General features: G+C 45.4%; 1 protein-coding gene across 2 annotated transcripts in view; it reads left to right on the forward strand.

The window, feature by feature from the left end:
• The window catches only part of ANKHD1 (ankyrin repeat and KH domain containing 1), a 1,109,311-nt gene that overhangs the window by 237,612 nt on the left and 847,830 nt on the right, over nt 1–23,869 (forward strand). For both annotated transcript variants that reach the window (XM_085617924.1, XM_085617925.1), the window contains exons 5-6: nt 3,919–4,066; nt 7,511–7,744. In XM_085617924.1, the coding sequence (XP_085474050.1) occupies nt 3,919–4,066; nt 7,511–7,744 (382 nt within the window). The remainder of the gene's footprint in view (nt 1–3,918; nt 4,067–7,510; nt 7,745–23,869) is intronic.

The following is a 23,869-nucleotide window of genomic DNA, read 5'->3' on the forward strand; positions in this document are numbered from 1 at the left end:
TGGCGCCTTTGTGAGCTAACGCAACCATTTGCTGCTACCAGCAACTGCCCCCCACCGGTCCCGACCCCCACTCTGGGCAGGAGAATCGGTGGTAAAACCAAGTTAGAAGGAGAGGTGTGCCCACCTTTGCCAACCCCACCCCTCAGGTGGGGAAGGGGAGGTGAAGCACTACTGTGTCCCTGCCATCTTGCAGATGTTGGGACCCAGTCAACCAGAGTGAGGCATATGCCCCCCTCCCACTGGAGGGTGGCATAGGGGCTGTACCTACCCCAAGGAAGAGACCCATTGGTCCAGACCTGTACCTACTTGTAATGACCAAAATGTAGTATTTAAGAGCAACCCTGAACCTTGCCGCCTCAGACAAAAGAGAGAAGGACCGAAGAAGCCATGCTGAACTAAGAGGAGGACACCCAGCCCTACCGTCCTGTCTCCACCTCGAAGCTGCTCCAGTGAAATCCTGGCGTGTTCTGCAGCCAGCAGCCCCCAAGAACTCGGAGGACCTACCCTGCCTTCCCAAACCAAGATTTAGACCTATTTTAATTTAATTTGTAACGGATACTGTGGCATATGCAGAGCTATATAGCAGCAGGTGTTGGATCCTTGTTTCCAGCATCTTGTTGACAAATAGAAGGGTGTTACCTGCATAAACGGCTATTTTGTATTCATTTTGTTTGCTAATCTATTTTATACTCTTGTCTCTTATTTTCTCTAATAATGGTTACAAGTTGAGACTAGAGAGTAGCAAAATAGTAAATAGCAAGAATAATGTATCCTACCTCTTTTCAAACTGAAAGTTTGTGAAATTGATCCATTGACCAACACATTTGATTTTGGTTTAGCATGCCACTTCGGGAAGTTGTTCCAGGTGAGTGCCTTAAATGAGTATTATCATTCACCATGGTTACAAGCCTTTTCGGCATCTAGTGACTCCATATATATGTCCTTATGATTTGTTTTCTGTGAAGGAAATATTAGTGAATGAATCCTGTATTGAAGGCAGATATTCTTCCCAGAAGCCTCTTTCCTATCCTTCAAGCAGGTGGGGAAAAATGCATTCTAGATGTCGTGGCAGTATCTTTCAAAGATGTTGCTGTCTGTGTTCATTAGTGATAAAGGTCTGTAATTGTTGGTATTTTGTAAATCATTTATTTATTTGGGTATTCTGCTAATTGTTCTTCTTTGAAGGATCCTTGCATTGATTTGTTGTTAGAAAAGTAGTTCTCTAAATTGGCATATATTAGAGCCAAGTTTTCCATAAATTGTTGGTAAATGTCTAGGGTGGTTGGCCAGGGCCAGATACTTTCCAGACTATTCTTTCTACTGCCAAGATCATTTCTTTTTGAAAAATGTCTGGATCTACAGAGATTTTGTCCTCATTAGAGAGTGATGAGTGTATTTCCATTAATGTTTTTAGTTCATACGAAGGCAGTCTCCCATTGAAGTGTAACCTTTTGTCTTGATTTAGTTAGCCAGATATTTACAGCTTCCATTACCAGCAGTACAATACTTGTCTTTGATCGTTAATAAAATATATTCTGCTGCTTAAGTACATGTTTTGTTGCATTCAGTCTTTTGTTTTACAAAGGGCTTCATGGAGTGTTTGGAACCCTTATTTTGGCTAGGCGTTCTTGAGTGCGATTACCTTCAATTTCTGTTTTTTGCTGGAGTTATCTATTTCTTATCACTGTGGAGTGATGTTTAGCAGGCAATCATTGTGTGCTTAGTTCCGGTTACTCAATGTCTTTAATGAGCTCTTTGATTTGAAAGTACTGGGTTATTCAAAAGTAATGCATTGAATCTAATTTGTGGTGTTATTTTCTGAATAAGTTCATAGTTCATTTTAATTGAAACATGATCACATAGCATGCTCAGACCACTAGAAAAACGTACGGGTTGTTCAGCTGTTTTCGGTTGATTAATATATAGTAGGTACTTGAATGGGAGTTATGTGGGTAGAAAAAAAGTGTATTCCTTTTGGTTGAGCTAATGTATTCCTCTGTTATCAATCTGTCAGTCTTCTGAATGTCTTTGCAATTTTGGATATATCTGAATTCCAATTTGCAAATCATTAATAGAGTTACCAAGATACTGCATTAAATGGGGGCTTCGGCAGTATGTTTCTTGGGAGGTTTTTTTATTTCTTACCAACATCTACAGTCTCCAGACAATTATGCGGGCATGTTAATTTTGCAATAGGTTGCATTTTTTATGTCATCTGTATGGTGATCACTCATCTTCCTAATTATTTGTTCAGTAGTAGAGCAGATTAAGGTTTTTTTTTATGTATTAGAAAAGAAACGCCCCCTTTATTCCTTTTGCTTTTGAAAATATAACTGTAGTGGAATGGACCCATTCTTCATTGATTTAGTTTCCCTTCCTTTATGTATACTGTTTTGCACTTGATGGCGGTAGTAAATCCAGAATTTTCTTGTACTGGATTATGTGTTATATAGGAAGTATGATTTTCAGAAAAACATGAAGCAAACTTGGCCAGTTGTGTAATGAGGAAAATATATTGGAATCCGACTTTCATGAATTAAAAACGTATGGCTAGGTAACCTTTGTCTAGACACATTTGCCAATTCTATGGTCAAGTTCTTGTAAAAAAGAACACACTTTTTTGCCATGTCTTTTTGTACTCTTGGTTTCAAGTTTAGATTTCGGGTATTGAGGTGGATTTGTGTAAAACTTTACTGCGATGATGCATTAAAGAAGTCATCAACAACCTCAGTTTGTTTCCCTCCTCATCAAGAATGTTTCATTTAATTCAGGACTTAGATGTTGGTTCTGTGTTATAGTTCGGAACACTTTACCAAAATATTAATAAAGTGAGTTGGAAAAACTGGAGCTGTGTTACCTTAATATGATTCACAGTCCTGGCCTGCTCCGGGCTCTGCCTCATTTGTGCACCGGTCACAGGCAGGGGCTATGCATCATAAAAAAATGTGCTTGCCCAGTGAAAATGCAAACATGGGCCTGCACTATAAACAGTGTAGCACTTTAAGACGGACCGATCAATCTTTTATTACAGGGGAATATCCTGCTTTTACATTGGGGGCAGATATCTCCCAATGGACATGTGGAGTGTATGACTGCGTCCAGCTTCACAGATTTGCCGGGTCTGTCCCTGGGATTGCTGTGAGCCACTGGACCGGAATTTAAAATTAGACCCTATCTTGCATGATTTGTTAATCTACTGAGAGTGTGTTTAACCCTGTACCAGTAATAGGGCATCTTTCTTGGCTTAAGCCTTGTGTCTTTGATGTCAGAATGTATGTTTTTCATCAATGTGTAAGGATGGTACTTTAAGTAGCAATGCAGCACCAGAGACACTTTAGAGGTACAATTCTGGCATCAGCAAATCGGCCACGCAGGCTACTCCATATGCTTCTACAAACACTACATATTGGATTTTCATTTCATTCAATTGCTGAAGGTTAGTCGGGTCAGGACTACTTGAATATATCATACTAGGGTAAGTTTGCTGTACAGTGCTCTTAATTCTTTTGCCGTATAACCTGCCCATCAACCCCTGGATTGGTCATAAAAATTGGCAGTGGTGTAGAAAAATCGAAGCCAAAGGAGCAGCGAATGCGGTGGTGGGTAAGTGCTGGGTGTGCTCAACATGCTCAAATACGGTCAAGTGGCATGGATGCTGTATATGCTGAATATTTGAGAGTATCATAGTTACTCCTGTGATTTGCTTTTCCGTCTGTTGAGCAAACGTCTTCATTAAATAGTTTTAAGCTGCTTATTATTGCACACTATTGCTGTATTTAAGAGATGATATGTAGCGTAAAGTAAAGGTCTTACCGGAAAAAGTTTGTTGTTTTTCCTCTTATTCATTGAAAATTGTTTTTTAAATGCCATTTAATCGTTCAAAAGACTTAACTGTTCATAAATGTTTTTCCAATAAAGGTGTTGCTTGCAATGCATGCCAATGTGGAAGACCGGGGAAATAAAGGAGATATAACCCCGTTAATGGCAGCTTCCAGTGGGGGCTATGTAGACATCGTCAAACTGTTATTAGTACACTCTGCTGACGTCAATGCTCAGTCTTCAACAGGTAAGTGGTCAGTTTCTGACCAGATAATGTAAACCAGACTTTTGCACAATGTCAAAAAAAATTACTGCCCTGGCCACTGTACAGACATGGGTGTAAGACAATAAAGTGGCAGTAAATAAAAATATATTGGTTATAAATATAAATGCTAGATGTCTTTTGGGCTGCTAGTCTATCTTATTGCAATGTAATGCACAGACATTCTGAACACTTTGCTCAACATCGATGAAATGCAGTTTAAAAAGTTAAATATGCAGGTTAAAGGGCACTGCACTGTAGTGTGTTAAAGGTAGTGCTGTGAAAGCTGTAAAAACCTCCCTCTCATAACTTATTTGTCAATATTTTGAAAGTGTTATGTTTTGAACATTTGGGCACGAGTTCAGTGAGTGACATGGTCCACACAGATTTCACAGTTCCAGCTACTCGCCCTTTGAACACTGTGACAAACACCATTCCTACGTAGCTGAGATACACAACATCGGGGCTTCGGCCCGATGGTCACCAACGGTTAGCCTTCAGTGCATCGTGCTCCTGACTCCAGTGCTCGGCGAATCTCAAATGGTCTCGGACTGTATTTGTAGCATGCCTCCAGGGAATGGAATGTACTTTCTTTCAATTCTGCCCTAGGTTTAACATCACATATTCCTGGAATGAACAACATGGTTCATGCAGTTTGTCCTCTCTCACCAGAAGACTAGGAGACCGTCTGTGATGCATGCTGTACATTGCGCTGTAAGAAGATCCTCTTGTACAAAGTGTAGCAGCAAGCCCCTTCAAAAGCAGCAAACATCTTTGGGTGCGAAGACCTGCCTGCTGTCAAGGAAGAAGAAGCCTGGTCCGCTGGCATTCCAGCAGGTCAAGGAGAAGAGTCTTGAGGCCTTCTTCTCAATAGCTTCCGACATTGAAGGGGAGTAGTTCAAAGAGCCTGCGGTATAAAAAAGACAGCCCCTGGCCTGAAGCCCAGGCCAACTTACCATGCCTTGCAAGCACCACATGGTCAGTCTTGAGCCTCAATGTTCTCAGGCAGAGCACTTCTCCAGCGAGAGTGAGGCTTTGAGTCTCAACTCGAGGTGGAAATGGCAGAATGTTTTGGGTTTGGCTCTTCCAACTCGAAAGAATGGGTCGATGCCAGTCAAAGTCCCATCCAGCGGCACCAAGCTGCGCTGCGTTTGAACAGCACTTTGGCTCAGAGTGTGACTTTTTGGGCATCAAAGTTGATGCCAAAAGCTGCTCTGGTTACACCACTGGCATCAAAACCAATGACCACCTCGCTCTGAGATCAGACATCACGAGGGGTTGGTGTTCGAAAAACTGTCTTAGATCCTCAGTGCAAAATAGAAGAAAGTTGTATTTATCCAGACACGGGCAAAAGCCTTACCAAGCCCCCAGCTCTATGACTTTTATCCAAATCCCCAAAAAGTGCAGGCTGGCCTTAGCACATGAGCTAGGCATTCACCCCTTGAGACCACCCACTCCTAAAATGGTCAGTGACTCCGTCACTACCATTTCCACCAGTTGCAGTGCAGTTGAACTAGACGTAGCCTTAGCGCATGCCCATGCAGAGATGTTGGCCCACTTCCTACCCGGCCTCAAGCCAGCGTCCTCCAGAAGGTCTCCTGGTCCAGACAGAAGGCTGCTTAGTTGCATCCCATCACAGATCATCACTTGTTAGATGATCTGTCGCCTCGTACATAATTGTCACATAGCACATTGTTTAGGTCTAGGACTGATGGTAAGGCCCTATATCTTGATGCCCACACTGCTATCTGGTGTGGAAGGCCAGGCAAGGGTGGGGAATAGACCAGGCTCTCCAGCAACAGTGGGGCAGCCCCAAACACCCACATGATGTGTGATGTTGGTAACATGAGCAGTTGCCTCTGAGAGGTGTTCCGTTTCTGTTTGCTGGAGCCTGCCTCACGATATTTTTTATTACTAAGGTGCAGGGCTGGAACTTCTCTAAACCACGACCATCATTTGGGCCAGTTGAAACACCCCCACCCTCCCATTTCCACCCTCACTTGACAAATGTTCTTAATTGCCATCTGGTGCTATGGTTTGGATGCCTAACACCTACACACCTTCATTATGTTGACATTTTTCATTTTAAGCTATATGAAAGTTAGTGGTTTATATATTCCATTGGATTTTTGTAAAATAGATAAATCTTCAAATTTTATTTTTGAAGTTTGTGCTATCTTTTGTCTCCCTCCTGGTCAGAACTGGTACTATGGTTAAGTCATGGGGATCTTTTTTTGCACCAAAAGGTTTCAACAGGAATGATATTTTGATGGGCTACTCCCTTTATTTTGTTCAGATTGAAGGTGCCACCCAGTGATGGAATTAATTTTTATTTTATTACACAGAAGTTTTTTCTGAAGTGATTTGTTTCTATGTTCCTTTCAAGTAATCATTCACAACATTTCTGATTGAGAGGTTCCTAACTTGTATCTGGACCAGATGAAAGCAGTCCGAGCCTAACAGGCCTTTAGATGGGCCTAATTCTAACATACTGGTATTGAAGGCTTGCGTCGCATGCCTAATTATCTTTTGTATTCCAGAGTGTTCATGTTTAAGGAAACCATGTCTTCATTTGATGATCATGCTGCTGATGTAAGTGCTCCCATGGCTTTTCTGTACCACATGCCACTGCAGTTAATCTGCAGGCTGCCACGTAGATTCCCACACAAGCAGTTGATGGGTAGTATGTATGGGGGCTACAGGTCAGATGTTTAGGTCAGTCAGACCATGTTACACCTTGTTGACTAGATTCCAGGGACAGCATAGGACGGGCTGTATTTTTCTTTTGCTGTGCAATAGTGAATAACTGCATAAGGATTAAATAAATGGGTCCTTCTATAGATGGTAAGGCGTACTAAGTTATTTACATCCAGTACTGTTTACATCCAGTGCTCTGGAATGAGAAGTGGGCATGGACTGATTAGTGTTGAGCATCCTTATTGTGTTGTGGTGGCACCCTTTGGTGGTTTGTCTAATGTGTACTCCGTAATGCATGGCATGATGTTTCTGTAACCGTTCTCATCCCCACTCTTCCTAACTGCACCCTGCTGGGTGTTTAAAAAAAATTCTTAATGTTTGGAGGAAGGGGTGATTGTACATTTTGTTAACTCTACAAATCCTCTAGGTGATCTCCCCTTGTAGATCTTTGATGATATGTTGATATAGATGGAGATAAGAGATTCAATGTCAAAGTTGGGGCCTGTTGAATTTGGAGGTGTGGATGGGTCTAGGCACACACATTGTCACACAATCTTCCATTATTGATATGTTATGCTGAGAAATGTGCCGCAGTGTTAAAGTATCTAATTTATTAATACAGAGGTTGTCGAGTCTGACGAAATTAAGAAACTTGTACACTTCTTGGCATTTAACCTAGTAGTTATTGGAAATTTAATTAAGTCTGATTAATGTTTTTTTCTTTTCTGTAAGGAAACACAGCTCTAACGTACGCCTGTGCTGGTGGATTTGTAGATGTAATCAAAGTATTACTAAAAGCTGAAGCAAATATTGAAGATCATAATGAAAATGGACACACTCCTTTAATGGAAGCAGCCAGTGCTGGTCATGTTGAGGTTGCACGTGTACTACTGGAACATGGTGCAGGCATCAATACTCATTCCAATGAATTCAAAGAAAGTGCACTTACGTTGGCCTGTTATAAAGGTACAATTTATAACGAATGAAATTCTAATTGTGGTATTTAGAAATGTTTTGAATGTGAAGTACTGACTTTCAGGTGCTTAATGTTTTGTTAATGAGTTGTCATGCAACTACGTTTTACCAGTTGGCGACACCCCATTCCTACCCTCTAGATGAAGGCTTCAACTTAAGTTACCTGAGTTTTTGGCGAATGTCCTCAAAGACAACTAATGTGACAATTCCTGGCTATCTTATGGCTGTTCATGTAGGCAGGTAGGGCAAAGAGGATAATGGGTGGATATGAGCAGCAGTGTTAATGCCAGGAACACAGTTGCCTAAACGGCTTGAGGACTTCAGCAATAATCTCCAAGACTTTGCAGGCATAATGCTGCACTATACCATCTTGGTGATTAGACTAATCCACCTCATAAGCCTACTTGCCTGTGAGGAAACACTCCTAGCATCACCCATAATTGCCCCACCACTGTCTAGGAAAAGAAGCATCAGTGCCAGAAGGGCAGTGCTCAGTGTGTTACCCCTTACGTGGTGGGTCATGTTATGCTCGGATACCTCAGGAACCCAAATAAATAGATGTGTGTGTGTTTGGATGGGGTGAAGGGCTTGGTAAAGGGCTCTACATCCCAAAGAAACTTTAGCGTGCCTAGATGGTAAATTTGGGGTTGGGGTGATGGGAGGCCATGAGCTAGAGTTCACTCTGACCTAGTCGTCCATGAATTGTCTTTGAAAATAAATTGCTTGAGGCATTTGAAGGATGGGTGACTGCTTCTAATATATTAGAAGGAGCCTTAGTGGAGGAATGTGGCGGTAGACTTTGACACAGACCCTTACTTCCTGTTTCTCTTTGTGGGGAACTATAATTTTGAGGCATGTGTGCTGTAGATGTACATGCTTTGTATAAGTCCGCCATCTAGTGTTGGGTTCGGATGATTGCAAGTTGTTTTTGTTCCAAGAAGTTTTCTTCAAGTCACCAGGCTGTGTGACTCCTCCTCTTGGTAATACTGCGCATGGTCATAGATACCATCTTCAGATAGTGTTTTTCTGCTGACAGTTTAGTATGTAATCTCGTGCGCTCCGGTTCGAGACTCATCGGGCTCCCTTCGGTCATCTAGTAGAGCTCAACTCAACGGTATTGTCTTGATTGTGTTTCATTGCGTCCGACCGATCACTCTTCTGCGTAGCGGGTCTATAGCTCGCTTCCTCTGCTTCACGGGCCATGCCCGGCTGGGCCTCCCTTTTTTCCACTTCCAACGTCCTTCGGAGAATGACCTGCTAATGGACGAACTCCTTTCTGCTTCTGTACTGAATTGTTACTCTAAGTAACCCCAACAGACCAACACTCCATTTGCAACTAATGCCTCTCGCCCGATCATAGAGAGGAAAGCTGGGAGGCCTGCAAGTCATGTAGTTAAAAAAGACTCTTCGAGACCGACGTGCTCGACGCCAAGAAATGCAGTGTAGGCAAGCAGACGATGTACCGGACATCTTCGGTCGACAACAGGAGGAAGCTTCAGCAGCACAAGAGGAATCGGAGACCCAATCCAACCGGGACTTAGCCACCCTTCAGCCCGCACAGAAGCATTGGACAGTGAGTACTTGTACCCCTGATCCAAAGCCCAAAACATCAGCTCCAAACGAAAAAACTGCTTACGGTCTGCCACTGCAAAAAGGCCATGGCGCTCGCCAAAAAACAGACTCTGAAACCCTGCCCTCCGGCTCTGCTCTGGAAGTTTAGCCTGCAGCAGGGGCCGCCACCTCCTCGACCTCTGTCTACAGTTCCTCGATCATCGGTCTCTGGACAACATGGATCTGGCTGGGTGTCTCCCTGTGCCAACGGAGCCGTTGGGCTGCATGTTGCGTCCTGTACATTACTCTAAAGGGCTAGGACTGGATGAAGATTGGGAGCGGCATCAAGATCGTTTAGAAACACCGCTTGTCAACGAGGAAATGGACTGGAAGAAAGACCTGGGTAATGCCAGCGAGTTGGACACCTACCCAGAGCCTGGCATGCTGTCTCCTCCTAACCTGGCTACGGAGGAGGGGGGCTTCCTTTGCAATGGTGGTGCATAGGGCTGTGGAGATCTTGGACCTGCAGCTGGCGGTCAAGATCAGTATCTTGACAGAGGTCCTGCAGCCTGGTGTCACCACCTCAGAACCCTTGCTTCCATTTAATGAGTCCTTGATGGATGTTCTGGGCACCTGGTCCAAGCCCAGCACAGGGGCACTATCATCTCTGCCTCCTTACCTAACCGTCTTTCTGGACAAAGTAGTGCTCCCCACTAGGGCTTCTTTTTTGCCTTAGGTAGTGACACCTTTCCACCTAGGGCAATCTGTCACCTTTCCCACCTTCTATGCTCCTCCGCATCCTTCTAAGGAAGAATGTCTCCGCCGTCTGGACCTAAAAATAGCGTAATCGTTGTTCCTTGATCGCACTAAAGACTTCTGGGTGGATGACAACTCTCTTTATAGGGTGCGTTGGAACAAAGAAGGGACGTGTTGTGCAGAAGAGAACCAACTCACATTGGGTTATCCTCTGTATTAAAATATGTTGCGCTTTGGCAATGAAACAGCTTCCTGAAGGTCTCAGAGCTCATTCATGGCAGCCACCACTGCTCTTCAGCATGGTGTTCCAGTCCCTGACATCTGCCAGGCGGCTATGTGGGCATCTCTGCACACGTTTTCCAAACATTATTGTCTGGACAATCCAGTCTGTAGGAAAGGCGTCTTTAGCCATTCAGTCCTACAGGACTTTATGGTCTGAAACCTTTCCGCAGTCCCTCCTCTGAGTACGGTATTGCTTGGGTATCTGTTCTAAGGTAAGGAAACTGCGGCTAGATGTCTGTCAGATGGACAAGTTACTTACCTTCGGTAACGCCTTATCTGGTAGAGACATGACCTAGCCGCAGATTCCTTACCGACTCACCCATCCTCCCTGCACTGTGGATCAGTTTTTATTGTCCGGGCTGTTCCCCCTCAGGGCCCTAGTTATTTTTTAAAACACCATGATCAGTCACTTGATGGCACCGCACTTCTGGTGTGAAAAGTACTGATGTCAGCATGCTTGGGTGGCGCCTATATAGACAACATGGACGTCACGACAACGAACCAGATGCCTACTATGTTGACCAACGCCACTTATCTGCACCCATGGGTACTGCTATCAAAAGCCTTCTGGATCGAGCATGATGCCTGGAGGTTCTAAGGTAAGGAATCTGCGGCTAGATCATGTCTTTACCAGATAAGGCGTTACCCAGGGTAAGTAACTTGTCCTTCCTCCACCAAAATGCTTCATTTTCAGACCAAAATATCCACCGGAGCCGATCCTTGATGTAATGCAGGAATGGCTCGACTGAATGCAAAAAACGGTCCAGATTCAGCCCGGAACTAAGAAAATAGTGCTTCAACCATCAAAACCTCACTCACTAAAAAAAAAACGAAAAAAAACCAAAACCCAGTTAACTTTTCAAGAGTCTTTGGCCGTTCCTCTACAGCCTCCAGAAAAGGATATGCCACTGTCCCATTACACATCGCAATTCCAGCTTCACCTAACCCACAAACACCACCACCACCTCACTCAAAACAATTATCTGAGGCAGGTGACATGTCTCCTCATTGACCCATGATAGAGGATGACGAGGATAGATCACTAAACATAAACCCTGGAGATGCTTCGGATGACTATGATGTCGAACCACAAGAGGATACAGACCCTGATCTCTATCCCACACAACCATCACCTCCTGATGATGCTAAGACATATCAGTTTTTAATAGCAAAGGCAGCAGCTTTCCATTTGGTCCCATTACATAAGGACATAATAGAGAAGGATTTTATTTTTGAAACTTTATCTGATGCTCAGAGGGGGGCACAATACCTACCACTCCTCAAAGGCACAGGACATTTTTGAAGACCCTGTCAAAGCTAGTCATAACACTGCTCATTGACAAAAAATATAAGGCTGCACCATCAGATCCTATATATATGTTAGAGGTCAGTTAACCCCAGACTCTCTGGTAGTGTCTAATGCGAGAAAGAGGGCTAACACCCAAACATCTGTAGATGCACCATTTCCAGAGAAAGAGTCTAAACTAATGGATGCTTCTGGGAAAACGTGTAGCTGTACAAGCAGCTAACCATTGGCACTTGGCCAACAGCAAGGCTCTATTAGCTAGATCTGACCAAGCCCACTGGAACAAAATGGAGGGACTCCTCCAACACTTCCCAGAGGAACACAGAAATAAGGGGATAGGATATTGTTTGAGGGAAAGCTAATTACTAACAGTTCTTATTTTCATAAACGTTTATTTGGTTTCAAATTAAGATACAAGTATGAAATAACACAATAATACAATAAAGTACAAAGCATACAGATTTGTTAATTTTCAGAATAAGATTAGGTAGGGATGGTGTTTTTATGAACCTTAGAATTCGTCATGGCCTCTTTGATTTTAAGGAAGTAGTAGAACCCTATTGGTTTGAGATGGTATTCTGCTTGTAGCTCGGCGAAGGTAAGGGGTTGTGCGGTGGATCCTAGCTGGTGGGGAAGAAGATGCCCTGGTCAATCCATGTTTGGTGGTACAGCGTATTGCCGTTATATTTATTGTGAGGGTTGTTCCAAAGTGAGGCAAAATTGGAAAGTTTTTTATTCCAACTGATAGATTTTTATCTATTCTTAATAGGGAACTTTGTGTTTCGGAAAATATGTTTGGAGTCTGTCGATGGGTTTGGTGTTAGTCGTTTCTAGTGTTTAGCAGATTATGGTTGTTTAGGAGGAGAAGTTGTATTTCCAGCCAAACTGGGGTGTAGTTTCACAGGGGGTGGATCCAATATGAGCCCTGTTTTGCCAAAAGGCGGATTGATAGTCCCTGAAATTGGCTAGGTTGACGCCCCCCCCCCCCCCCCCCCCGCCCCCCACGAGTTGTGTAGTCTGAGTTTTTTCAAGGCTATTCTGGCTTTTTTGTCCTGCCAAATGAATTTAGAGATCTGTTTATCTAGTTTGTTGTGTTGTGAAAGTCCTCTGAGAGTAGCAGGGGAAGCATGCTGATGAGGTAATTGATTATAGGGGTGATCATAATTTTTATGGTTTCTATTCTGCCCCACCAAGTGATGAATTTGGGGGACCATGCAGCTAGTAGTTTATTAGTCTTGCTGAGAGTAATAGATTCATTGTGTTTAATGGTGTCAATCGGGTCCGATTCGAATTCAATGCACAGATATTTTATATAACCAGTTTGCCAGGATAGACCAGATGAGCCTTGCGCCTGTTTGGTATAGTGAAGATTTAGGGGTTTCACCTCTGATTTATCTCTGGTAAGTTTGTATCCTATGTGTAAGGAGTAGGGATCTGTGGTACATATGAGGGCTTGTATAAAGGGATCAGGGTCCTCTGTCATTATCAGGATATTATCGACGTATGCAGCCAGTTTGATGTATTTTTCCTTAAATCCCACTCCCTTGATTGCAGGGTTTTGTTTTATGTCTGTTAGCAGGGGTTCTAGAGCAAAAAGAAATAGTGAGGGGAAAGGGGCAACCTTGTCTCGTACCCTGTTGCAGCGTGAGTGGTTGTGAAAGTGATCCTTTAGTTGAGATGCGAGCGGTTGGATTTTTATAGAGAGCCATGACCATATTGATGAAGCTAGCGCCCAGATTAAAAAATTCCATGCATTGGTGAGGGAAAGCCCAAGAAACTCTGTCAAACACTTTCTCTGTGTCGAGTGTTATGGCGACTGAGGGGGAGGGGGATTTATTTGCTTTATCTGTAACGTTGCATAAGAGACGTGTATTGTCTTTTGATATACAGTGTTTGAGAAAGCCTACTTGGGAGTTGCTTATAGTCTGGGGAGGTATACGTTAAGTCTAGTGGCTAGGATTTTAGTGTATATTTTGCAGTCTAGGTTTATTAAGGAGATCGGTCTAAAATCTTTTGGAAGGGTAGGGTCTTTCCCCTCTTTAGGAATCACGATTATGTTGGCTTCAGACATCGTGCCTATGACCACACCTGAACCAGCAATATGGTTGAATAGGAACAGAAGTGTAGGTTGTAACAGATCAGAGAACGACTTGTAGAATTTTGTTGTAAAGCCATCTGGGCTGTGGGGGCTTTATTGTCTTTTAAATTACTAATTGCTTTGGATACTTTGATGTTCAGAAATTGGTTCACCTAGAGCTAGTTTACCTTCCTCTGACAGTTGGAAGTTTAGTTTTTTTTGAGGTAAGGTTTACATTTCACCGGATCAAAGGATTGATCTTTACGATATGGAGATTCATAAAAACTCTTGAAAGTATAAAGTATCTTCCTTGGATTAGAATGGGTTGTGTTTTAAATCTTGAATTGATGTGATTCTGTTTTGGTTTTGTTTGTGTTTGATGTAGGAGGCTAGCATCTTCCCAGCTTTATTAGCGTTGCATAGTTTAAGACCTTTGAACTTATTTATCCAAACACCTGCTCTATCGCTCAGAATCTTATTGTATTCATATGTTTTCTGCGTAAGTTGGGAGAGTGTTATTATATAGCGAGTTCCAATTTTTTTAATTTCTTGTTCTAACGATAGCAGTGTAGCATTATTTGCTTTGTTGAATTTGATTTTAATTTCCATCAGTACCCCTCTGAGTTACTTTAAGAGCATCCCATAAGGTATGTATGTATATGTATATGTATGTATATGTATATGTATATGTATATATATATATATATATGTATATATATATATATATATATATATTAATGTCTGGGAGGTCATTGTCTTTAAGGTAGTTCTTGATCGCATTCCTTTTTTTTAAATATACTTTTTTCTTTTTCTATTTTTCGCTTGTCTTCAGGGTTAGATAGTATGTCAATATTGAAGAGCCAAAGTTTAGTAGAGGATTTTACGTGGCCACCACTAAGGAGGGTGTTGATGCAGGAATGATCGTAAATACGTTTCTGGAATATATTGGTCTGGTCGATCATGTAGGTGGAAGTTCCCAAGATGAGAATGTAATCGATTTGTGTGTACGAGTTGTCAGGGGCTGTATAAAAGGTGTATTCCCTGCTATCAGGGTGTTGTAAGCGCCAACAAATTTTAAGGTTGTACTTTGAGCATATCTTTTGTAGTAGGCTGAGAGATTTCGCTGGACGGTATCTACAGGTGTATTGACGGTCCAAGGTTGTGTCAAGGGAAGATTGAAATCACTGCCTACTATGATATCGTCTTGGGGGAGATGGCCAATCTTATTGGATACATGATCCCAGAAAGAGGTATTGTCCGAATTTGGGCCATATATATTTACTGCCTGAAATGAGTCATCACCTCTACGTAAGTTTATTATTGGCATTCTACCCTCAATATTAGGGGTAGTTGACACGAGAGAGATAATGGAGTTTTTTGAGATTAGGGTTATTACTCAGTTTTTCTTATGAATTGCTGGGGAGCAAGACACTTGAGATCCAATTGTTTTTAATAAAACCTGCGTCTGTCTCACTAAATTTGGTTTCTTGGAGGAGGATAACGTCTCCTCTTGTTTTTGCTAAATAATCCATGATTTTGTGTCGTTTGACTGGGTGATTTAACTTTCACATTAAAAGAGATGATGTTGAGATTCTCAGAAAGATTTGGTGGTTATCATTGGGGTATAAGTGGTGGATAGCGTTTGGGTCATAATTTAAGAGGTCCCATCTGTCCGACCCAGAGGTCTTATACGGAGTAAATCTGTATGCATACAAGTTTCCTCTACTCTCTTTTTTGCCCCAAACAGTTTCTGTTTAATGAGTGCTAAGAACATAGTGGTGTAACTACAAAAGGAGGAAGTAGGTAGAAGATTCTATTGAGTAGTGAGAGGAGGAGTAGAAGACCTGAACGTGAGATGACCATAAGCCATTGGGTAGTCACCAAGCTGAAATAAGAGCGAAAATAAAGGCAAAATTCACTGTAGGTGCAAAAGAAAAGGCATAAACAAATACAACTACAAAAGCAATAACAATGCCTCCCCAACCCCCTGTCCCTCCCAATCCCAGAGAAATTGAAAACAGGAGATTCGACGACAGGATTGTCCATCTGCCAACACGGAGCAAACCCTAGGTGGCTAATCAAGACAAACCCTAGGTGGCTAATCAAAACATAACGACATATATAAGGACACCTATAAGGAGTGCCCAGCTGTCTGCTGCAAGTCATCAGAAACAAAAATGGCTAGCAAGTGATTGGTTACCATACATAACATTAGGAATACAAACCCCACTCACAGAGAGAATATGGGTAAAATGCACAAGCGAGAGAGAAGCTTGATAAGAGGCTTACAACTGATAACATTTAGATAATTTAGGACAAACTTGTTGGAGGCGATTAGAGATGCTGAAGCATGTGGTGGTCTAGTTATGTGGCTCAATGACGAGGAGGTCTGTTGATGTGGCACTATGACTTCCTTTTGTTCGAAAACAAGTTAGTGTTCCATCTCATGCAAGGCCATATCATCTATGAAGTTTGAGAGGTCAGACTGGTCTGAGAAGATGTATTTTCCTTTTGCCGTGATTCTAAACTTGGCTGGACCTGAGAAGGCGAATTGAATGTTCATATCACGGAGTTTGCCTCTGAGGGACAGAAAGCCCTTCCTGGTTTCCACTGTAGGTTTTGAATAATCCTGTGTGACTATTATTTTATGGAAGTTCCAAGTGATTTGGCGTTTTTTGCGGGCATAGTTGAGTATAGCTTCAGCATGTTGGTACCTCAGTGATTTACAAACGATTGGTCTTGTCATGTTCTGTGAGGCAGGTATATAGGATGGGACCCTATGGGCCCGTTCCAGCTCAAGTTCTTTGTGAAAATAAATTCATGTCATTTGAGGGACCCATTTTTAAGGCAGGAAATGCAGGAACTGGCCACATTCTTTGGACCTTCTGACCCCTCCGAAATGCCAAAGATTCTAATATTCCCACGTCCTTTGCGATCTTTGAGCTCAGCAAGCTCTCTTCATGTGTTTGGTGTAATACAGTATGGATGTTATGTCTTTGTTGGAGCGAGTAGTGGACTGTTATATCACTTATCCTTTGTTCAGCCACAGCAATTTTTGAATTGATTGTATTGATATCAGCTCTGATGTCGGTCATCTCCAGCTGCATGGCATCCGTATTTTGTTTTGTTGACTTTGCCAGATGGTGTACATCTGCTAGTTTTTTCAGAATTATCTCCATAATGCTCTTTGTCTGCCTTAGCCTGAATTGGAGAGTCTGGTGAGGGCAGTTCGGCCTTTGAGCCCTTGAAATGTGACTTGGCTTCCTTTTCAAACATGATCTTTCGAGTGCCAGTAGAGCTATGCACACAGAGTTGATTAACTGAGCTAATAATCGCCGAATTATCTTTGTGAGAAGTTGGCCTGATATATGATGTCACTAGTTCTAGTGTACACCTTGTATCAGTCCAAACAACCCTTCTGGTGATTGGTTGTAAAGTCAACCTTATAGACCAGCTATCCTAGTGGTAGCATGGACAAGAGCAGTCTTAGGCTAAACTCTGTATGGCATGTGAAGCCAGCTGTTATACCATTTGCAATCTCTTGAATACCAAATGAAAGGACACCACAACAGATAGATATATTATAAAAATAGAATGTATTTATTCTAGTCAAAATACCCTCAGCACTCTTTATGAGATTCGAGGTAAGTACAACACAGTCTTATTTAAGCATACATAAGTCACACAGGTAAGTAATACAGTTAGGCCCTAGGGGCCACGCAAACCATATACTAAGTAAGTGGTATAAGAACCACTGTCATGAACACAGGTTAGGCCTAGGGAATCGCTGGGGCTACACTATCCTATCAGTTGCTAGGCAGTGGGAGGCCCACGGGATTCAGGTGCAGAGTGGAAACACTCACGCGTAATGCGTTAAAGTCGATAGAATTAGTAATGTTTAGAAATTAAGAGTTTTAGGACACTTCGGAAGGAACTAGGAGTTAGAGACTTGGAAACTAGACACTAGGATAGTCAATACCCTTGTGAGCACCGGAGTACTCAAGTTACCTAGCCCACGGACTGCGGGTGCATAGGTGTGAACTTGCGTTGGGTTTCGTCGTCGACTCCTATGGATGCTTGAAGAAAAGATGCTGACAGGCAGTCAGTGAAGAGTGTCCGGTGGATTCCAAGGATGGAATCAAGAAGGAGGATACCTGCAAGTAGAGGGGACAGAGTCTAGGTCACCAGCCAGGAGCCGGGAAGGAACCAGGAAGGAACTAGGCGATGTCATGAAGATGCAGGTGAAGAGGTGAAGCTTGTCGCAGCAGCCACGGGTACCAGGAGGCGTCGAGGACGACCAGAACCAGGAGGCGATCTGTCCCCCGAGGGCTCTTGCTGTCGGCGGCGTCTATGTCGAGTTGGTACACAACAAGCCTTGGCAAGCGCAACCCACGCAGAATGAAGGATTCGCTTCTGTTGCAGACCAGGAAGGCCTGAGGTGCTTCTCTTTCACAGGGAAGCAAGGGCCAGTCTGGAGGAGCCAAACCAGCGGTGGAAAGTCAAAGGTTCGTCGTCGCAACGGGCAAGCAACCGGACAGACTCATCGAGCAGGAAAATGCAGAAGGGCCCCACGCAGAACTCGTGGAGTGTGGAGGGCTGATCTTCGGTGCAGATGGTGCTCGGGGTTGGGGCGTCTCAATCCCCAGAGCACAACTTCGAGGATGCCTCAGAAGCTGCGCTGGAAGCAAGTAGCCAATTTTCCCAGGTAGCCGGTCCCACGTCTCTCGTCGCCTCCACGGATCTCAGCTTTGCTGTGGATATGGATCAGGGTCGGAGAAGTCTGGAAGTCAAGGCGCGGGCCGGGCTCTGCAGTCGGTTCCTCGTTGGGCAAAGCAAACGGCAGGTCGCTTGATGGTGCCTGTTTGCACAGGGTGGTCACTCCTTGGCCACAAGGGAGATTCTTCAGTCTTCTTCCGTAGTCGAATGTCGAAGGTCCAGAGTTTCTGTTCAAGTTTCAGTTATCAGGATAATCCAAAGTCCTAGGGACTCCGCTCCCACTCTTATACTAATCTGGGGGGCTGGGTTACCTGCTAGGTCCCTCCTATGGGTGGGACCAGGGAGGGGGGTGGTTACACCCCCTTCCCTTTGTCCAGTTTCGCGCCATGACTGGGGCTGGAGTGCCCCAGCACAGGTTTGAACCGGACTATGCATGGGACACCTTGTGTGCCCAAGGCAGTGTCTCGTTTCATTCATCCCTCCCTGCCCCAATACACTAAGTCCTGTCTAGGGTGGTGCTAGCACCTCCCAAGGCAGGAAACCTATTGTCCAAGCCTCCCTCACTGGAAGGACTCCCAGCAGCAGGAGGTCAGACTTGTGTCTGTGGCAGCAGCATCCATTTTTGGATGCTGGGGCTCTGGTTAACTTTAACCGGGTAGTAAGATTTTAACATGTCTTCTCCCTCTAGAAGGGGGGAATACTATACTCACCACCAGAAATGGTGTGGGGGTAGTATTCCACAGTGTTAGACACCTTACACAACATGTTTCGATAAAGCCAAACCATAGTTACCATAACCGGGAGGATTATAAGGCACTTTAAGAGTATATGGTAGGCGATATCATAGAACAGCTATAAGGACATAGTTCCGAAAGCTGCAGACAGGCTCAGCTCATGCTAGAGCACCATCTCACTTGTTACCAAGCACTCTGCCTTCAGGATTGTTAAGGCCTGCCATAGGAGTGACTGATAGGTTACACATGTGTCTATATATAGGGTAGGCATAGGAATACTATTACACGACCTTGCCCCCAGCTGAGTGATCAGCCAGTTGTCATAATGGAAGGCCAGCCAGGGGTGGCATAATACATGCTGCAACCCCTGGTAGGCCAAGGGTACACCTAGGCCCTGGGTACCTAAGGTACACTGTACAGGGACCTATAAGGTGATCCTTACCAATTGGGTTATGTACCTAAAGTACATAGTATGAATTTAGAGAGAGAACAGCTGGGTTGTGGGTCTGATTAGCAGGCCCACAGCCACATCTAAGTCGAAAACCAGTGAAGCAAAAGCAAAAAGTGGGGGTGAACATAGAAAGCAGACCCTACTCTCCTACAATCTTCACACGTTTGTAGTGGGCAGCGGGTTGGCGGATTAGTGGAGGAGCGTGTGCATGTAACTGCTGAACAAGAATCACTACGGTCAGAAGGTAGGTTGGTGGGTGTTGTTTTTCTTCAGCGACCACTAGTACTTATTGAGTATTATGGTGAGCAGTGTTGGAAGGACACGCAGCACTCAGCCTGCACGCAGTACCTATCGGCGATCTGGTAGGTGTTAATCAGTGTTGGGGGAACCCGCAGTCCCTCTCTGCCTATCGCTGCCCATGTGGAGTGCTGACAGGTATTCTAAGAGGCTGGCTACAGACTGAGGCTATTGGCTGGCAGGAAGGAAGGAAGGAAGGAAGGAAGGCAGGCTGGCAGGCAGGCTGAACAACTGGCTGGTAGGCAGGCTGAGGTTGCTGGGGCAGGCTAGAGCTACCAGATTATGGACACCACGCTGACTAATAGAACCAGGCAGGCACCATTTTGAGGTAAGGCACACACACTGGCTTGTTGAATCGTGGGATCTTCTATGAATCTGCTAGCGCATTGGCAAAGTAGGCTCAGCCAGGTGTGGAATGTTTAGGTGAGGGCCGCTTGCGCTACAAATTTATGACATCGACCAAAGAATAGGATTAAGATCTGTACCCTGAGGTGAGCTGCCATCTTAGGGACAGGCCAGAACTGCTGCGCCGATAACAAGTCAGGTTGTAAGTTTAACAGTATAGGGGGCCAACACTTTGAATGATAGATCTGAAAGAAACACGTTAGTTAGATTCCTCACCTTAGAATAATCCCAGGCGTCAGGCTGGATCCGGAAAGATTTTTCGTCAGCAATTCCCCTTGCGCGTCGCTAGGCGTCGTCTGCGTCTCCGCGTCCGTCGTCGGCGTCGTGCGCCGGAATGACGTCGTCGGAGTACTTAGACGCCGCCCTCGCGCGCTGACGTCAGTTCTTCTTTTTTCCACGCCAGACAGCGCCGATCCGGGAAGAGCTTACCCCTCAGTCACTTTTTGACTAAACTTTTTTGACTCTTTTTGGTCTTCTGTCGACTCTACTCTGGTGCCGGTAGGATGCCTGGTTTTAAGGCCTGTGACTCCTGTCATCGACTGATGTCGGTGACGGACCACCATCGCCGGTGCCTTTACTGCCTGGGGCCCGACCACGATGCGGAGTCGTGTGTCGACTGTCAGGGCTTGACCTCGAAGGCTAGGCGGGAGCGGTCCCGTAAGCTTCTCGAGCTTCGGCACATGGCTCCACGCCGTTCACGGTCCCGGTCCAGGAGGAGGTCCAAGGACTGGTCGCGGAGCCGCAGCCACCATCATCGCTCGTCGGGCTCGAAGTCTTCGGGTAAGTCGAAGCGCTCGAAGAAGTCCAAGAGGCGACACTGCCCTTCGGACTCCCCTCGCCGGTCGCGCGACTTGGTCGAGGGCCAGGGTGGTCCCACCACCGCGGCTCCGTTGGAGCCGCGTCCGTCTCCGTTGGAGCCGCGTCCGTCTCCGTTGGAGCCGCGTCCGTCTCCGTTGGAGCCGCGTCCGTCTGGTATTGCAACAATCAGGGCGGGGTGGGGCCGTGGACCCTTTGTCAGGAGGCTCTGCGCCTCTGGACATGGCTGGAACACCAGGGCATCACCCTGGTGGTTCAACATCTGGCGGGCTCTCTGAACGCCAGAGCAGACGAACTCAGCCGCCGGTGCATGATGGATCACGAATGGCGTCTAAACTCGGACGTGGCGCAAGGCCTCTTTCGACAGTGGTGAGAGCCTTGGTTAGATCTATTCGCCAACGAAGAGAACGCGCAATGTCAGCAGTTGGAGTTTCCAAGGCGGCACTCGCTCGGGTACGCCTTTCGTCACGAGTGGAGTAACGGTCTGCTGTACGCCTTTCCGCCTATACCACTTCTGCCCAGAGTGCTGAAGATGATCAGGCGCGACCGGGCCCAAGTCATCTTGGTGGCTCCGGATTGGGCACGAAGGTACTGGTATCCCGAGCTACTCAGTCTGTCAATCGACCCTCCGACACGACTGCCTCTTCGGGAGGACCTTCTGTCGCATCAGCAGGGGACGGTCCTTCACCCGAACCTGTCCAGTCTCCACCTCCATGCGTGGAGATTGAGCGGCGACAGTTGATGCCATTTGACTTGCCTCCTGAAGTCTGTGACGTTATTCTGGCAGCCAGGCGTCCCTCCACTAAAACGGTATACGCCTGCAGGTGGAACAAATTTGTGGCATGGTGCACAGCAAAGGCTGTGGATGCCCTTTCCGCCCCTCTTTCTGAGGTTCTACTCTTTCTTCTTTCTTTGGCCCCGCAGGGCTCTGCTCTGGGCACCTTGAAAGGTTATCTTTCTGCAATCTCTGCTTTCTTACGGCTTCCTAATCAGCCTTCTCTTTTCAAGTCCCCTGTTTCACGTTTTCTTAAAGGCATTACTCACATGTTTCCTCCTGTCCCCTTTGTAATGCCTCAGTGGGATTTGAATCTTGTCTTGACCTTTCTGATGTGTGCTCCCTTTTAGCCTCTTCACAATTGTTTCCTTCGTCTTCTGACTCTTAAGACTGCTTTCCTGGTAGCTATCACCTCGGCTAGACGGGTGAGTCAGCTCCAGGCTCTCATCTAAGCCTCCCTTTCTTTCTGTTCATCTGGACAAGGTTGTCCCCCGGACTCGTCCTTCTTTTCTTCCGAAAGTGGTGACCCCCTTTCACATCAGGCAATCTGTCACATTGCCCACCTTCTTTTCGCCTCCGCATCCTTCGAAAGAGGAAGAGAGGCTCCACCGTCTGGACCCCAAACGTGCGCTGTCCTTTTATTTGGACCGCACCAGACCGTTCCGGGTGGACGACCAACTTTTTGTTGGATACGTAGGTGCTAAGAAGGGGAGGGCTGTACACAAGCAGACCATCTCACGGTGGGTCGTCTTGTGTATAAAGGTTTCTTACTCCTTGGCGAAAAAGGACCCTCCTGTTGGGCTGAGAGCCCATTCCACCCGGGCCACAGCGGCGACTACTGCCCTGGGACGGGGAGTTCCCTTGCAGGACATCTGTCAGGCGGCGACGTGAGCCTCCCTGCACACTCCACGTCCGGAGAGATGGCTTCTTTGGCTGTTCTGTTCTCCAGGACTTTCTGGTGTGATCTTGGTTCGCAGACCCTGCACCGGGGTTGGTATTGCTGGGGTATCTATTCTAAGGTGAGGAATCTAACTAACGTGTTTCTTTCAGATGAACAAGTTACTTACCTTCTGTAACGATGTATCTGTAAGAAACATTAGTTAGATTCCTCACCGACCCACCCATCCTCCCCGTTCTGCGAACCGACATCTAGGGTTAAGGCTATCCTTTGTAGGGCCCTAGATTTTTTGGCACCAGTGTCGGTCTCTTGCATGGCTCTGTGTTCCTGGCGTGGAAAGCTATGTACAAGAACTGACGTCAGCCCGCGAGGGCGGCGTCTAAGTACTCCGACGTCATTCCGGCGCACGACGCCGACGACTGACGCGGAGCCGCAGACGACGCCTAGCGACGCGCAAGGGGTATTGCTGACGAAAAATCTTTCCGGATCCAGCCTGACGCCTGGGGATATTCTAAGGTGAGGAATCTAACTAACTAATGTTTCTTACAGATACATCGTTACCGAAGGTAAGTAACTTGTTCATTTGGTAGACCTTAATTGCTGGTCACAGATAGTAGCGGTACCGGAGAAGCGGGGGATCAGAAGAAGAGCTGGCGGTTCCGAAGCGAGCTGTGGGGAGCACCGCCACCATTTTGTGGGTGAGTGGTCGCTCCAAGACTCTTACTCCTGGGTGATAAGTCTATTATGTGCCGTCTGGGATACACTGGGTACGGTGAGGTAACCCAGTTATGATCCGTTCGGATTCGCCAAGAATCGTGACCAGTTACGTTAAGTGTATGTAGTTCACATAAGGACTGGCAGCGCCATCTTAGGGACAGGAACCCTCAAGTGCTGGAGGCTGCTGCGCTGAAAACAAGTCAGCCTTGGGAAGTTAAGGAAACACAATCCATGGTCTGGGTGGCCTAGATGGCTACTGTGGTTCCTTTTGTAGGCCTAGCTTATACGCGAGGCGTAAGATCTACCTTCAGATAACACTGGATAAGCATACAAAA

Source organism: Triturus cristatus, chromosome 7, assembly GCF_964204655.1.
Source record: "Triturus cristatus chromosome 7, aTriCri1.1, whole genome shotgun sequence".
In the NCBI taxonomy this organism is placed as follows: Eukaryota; Metazoa; Chordata; class Amphibia; order Caudata; family Salamandridae; genus Triturus; species Triturus cristatus.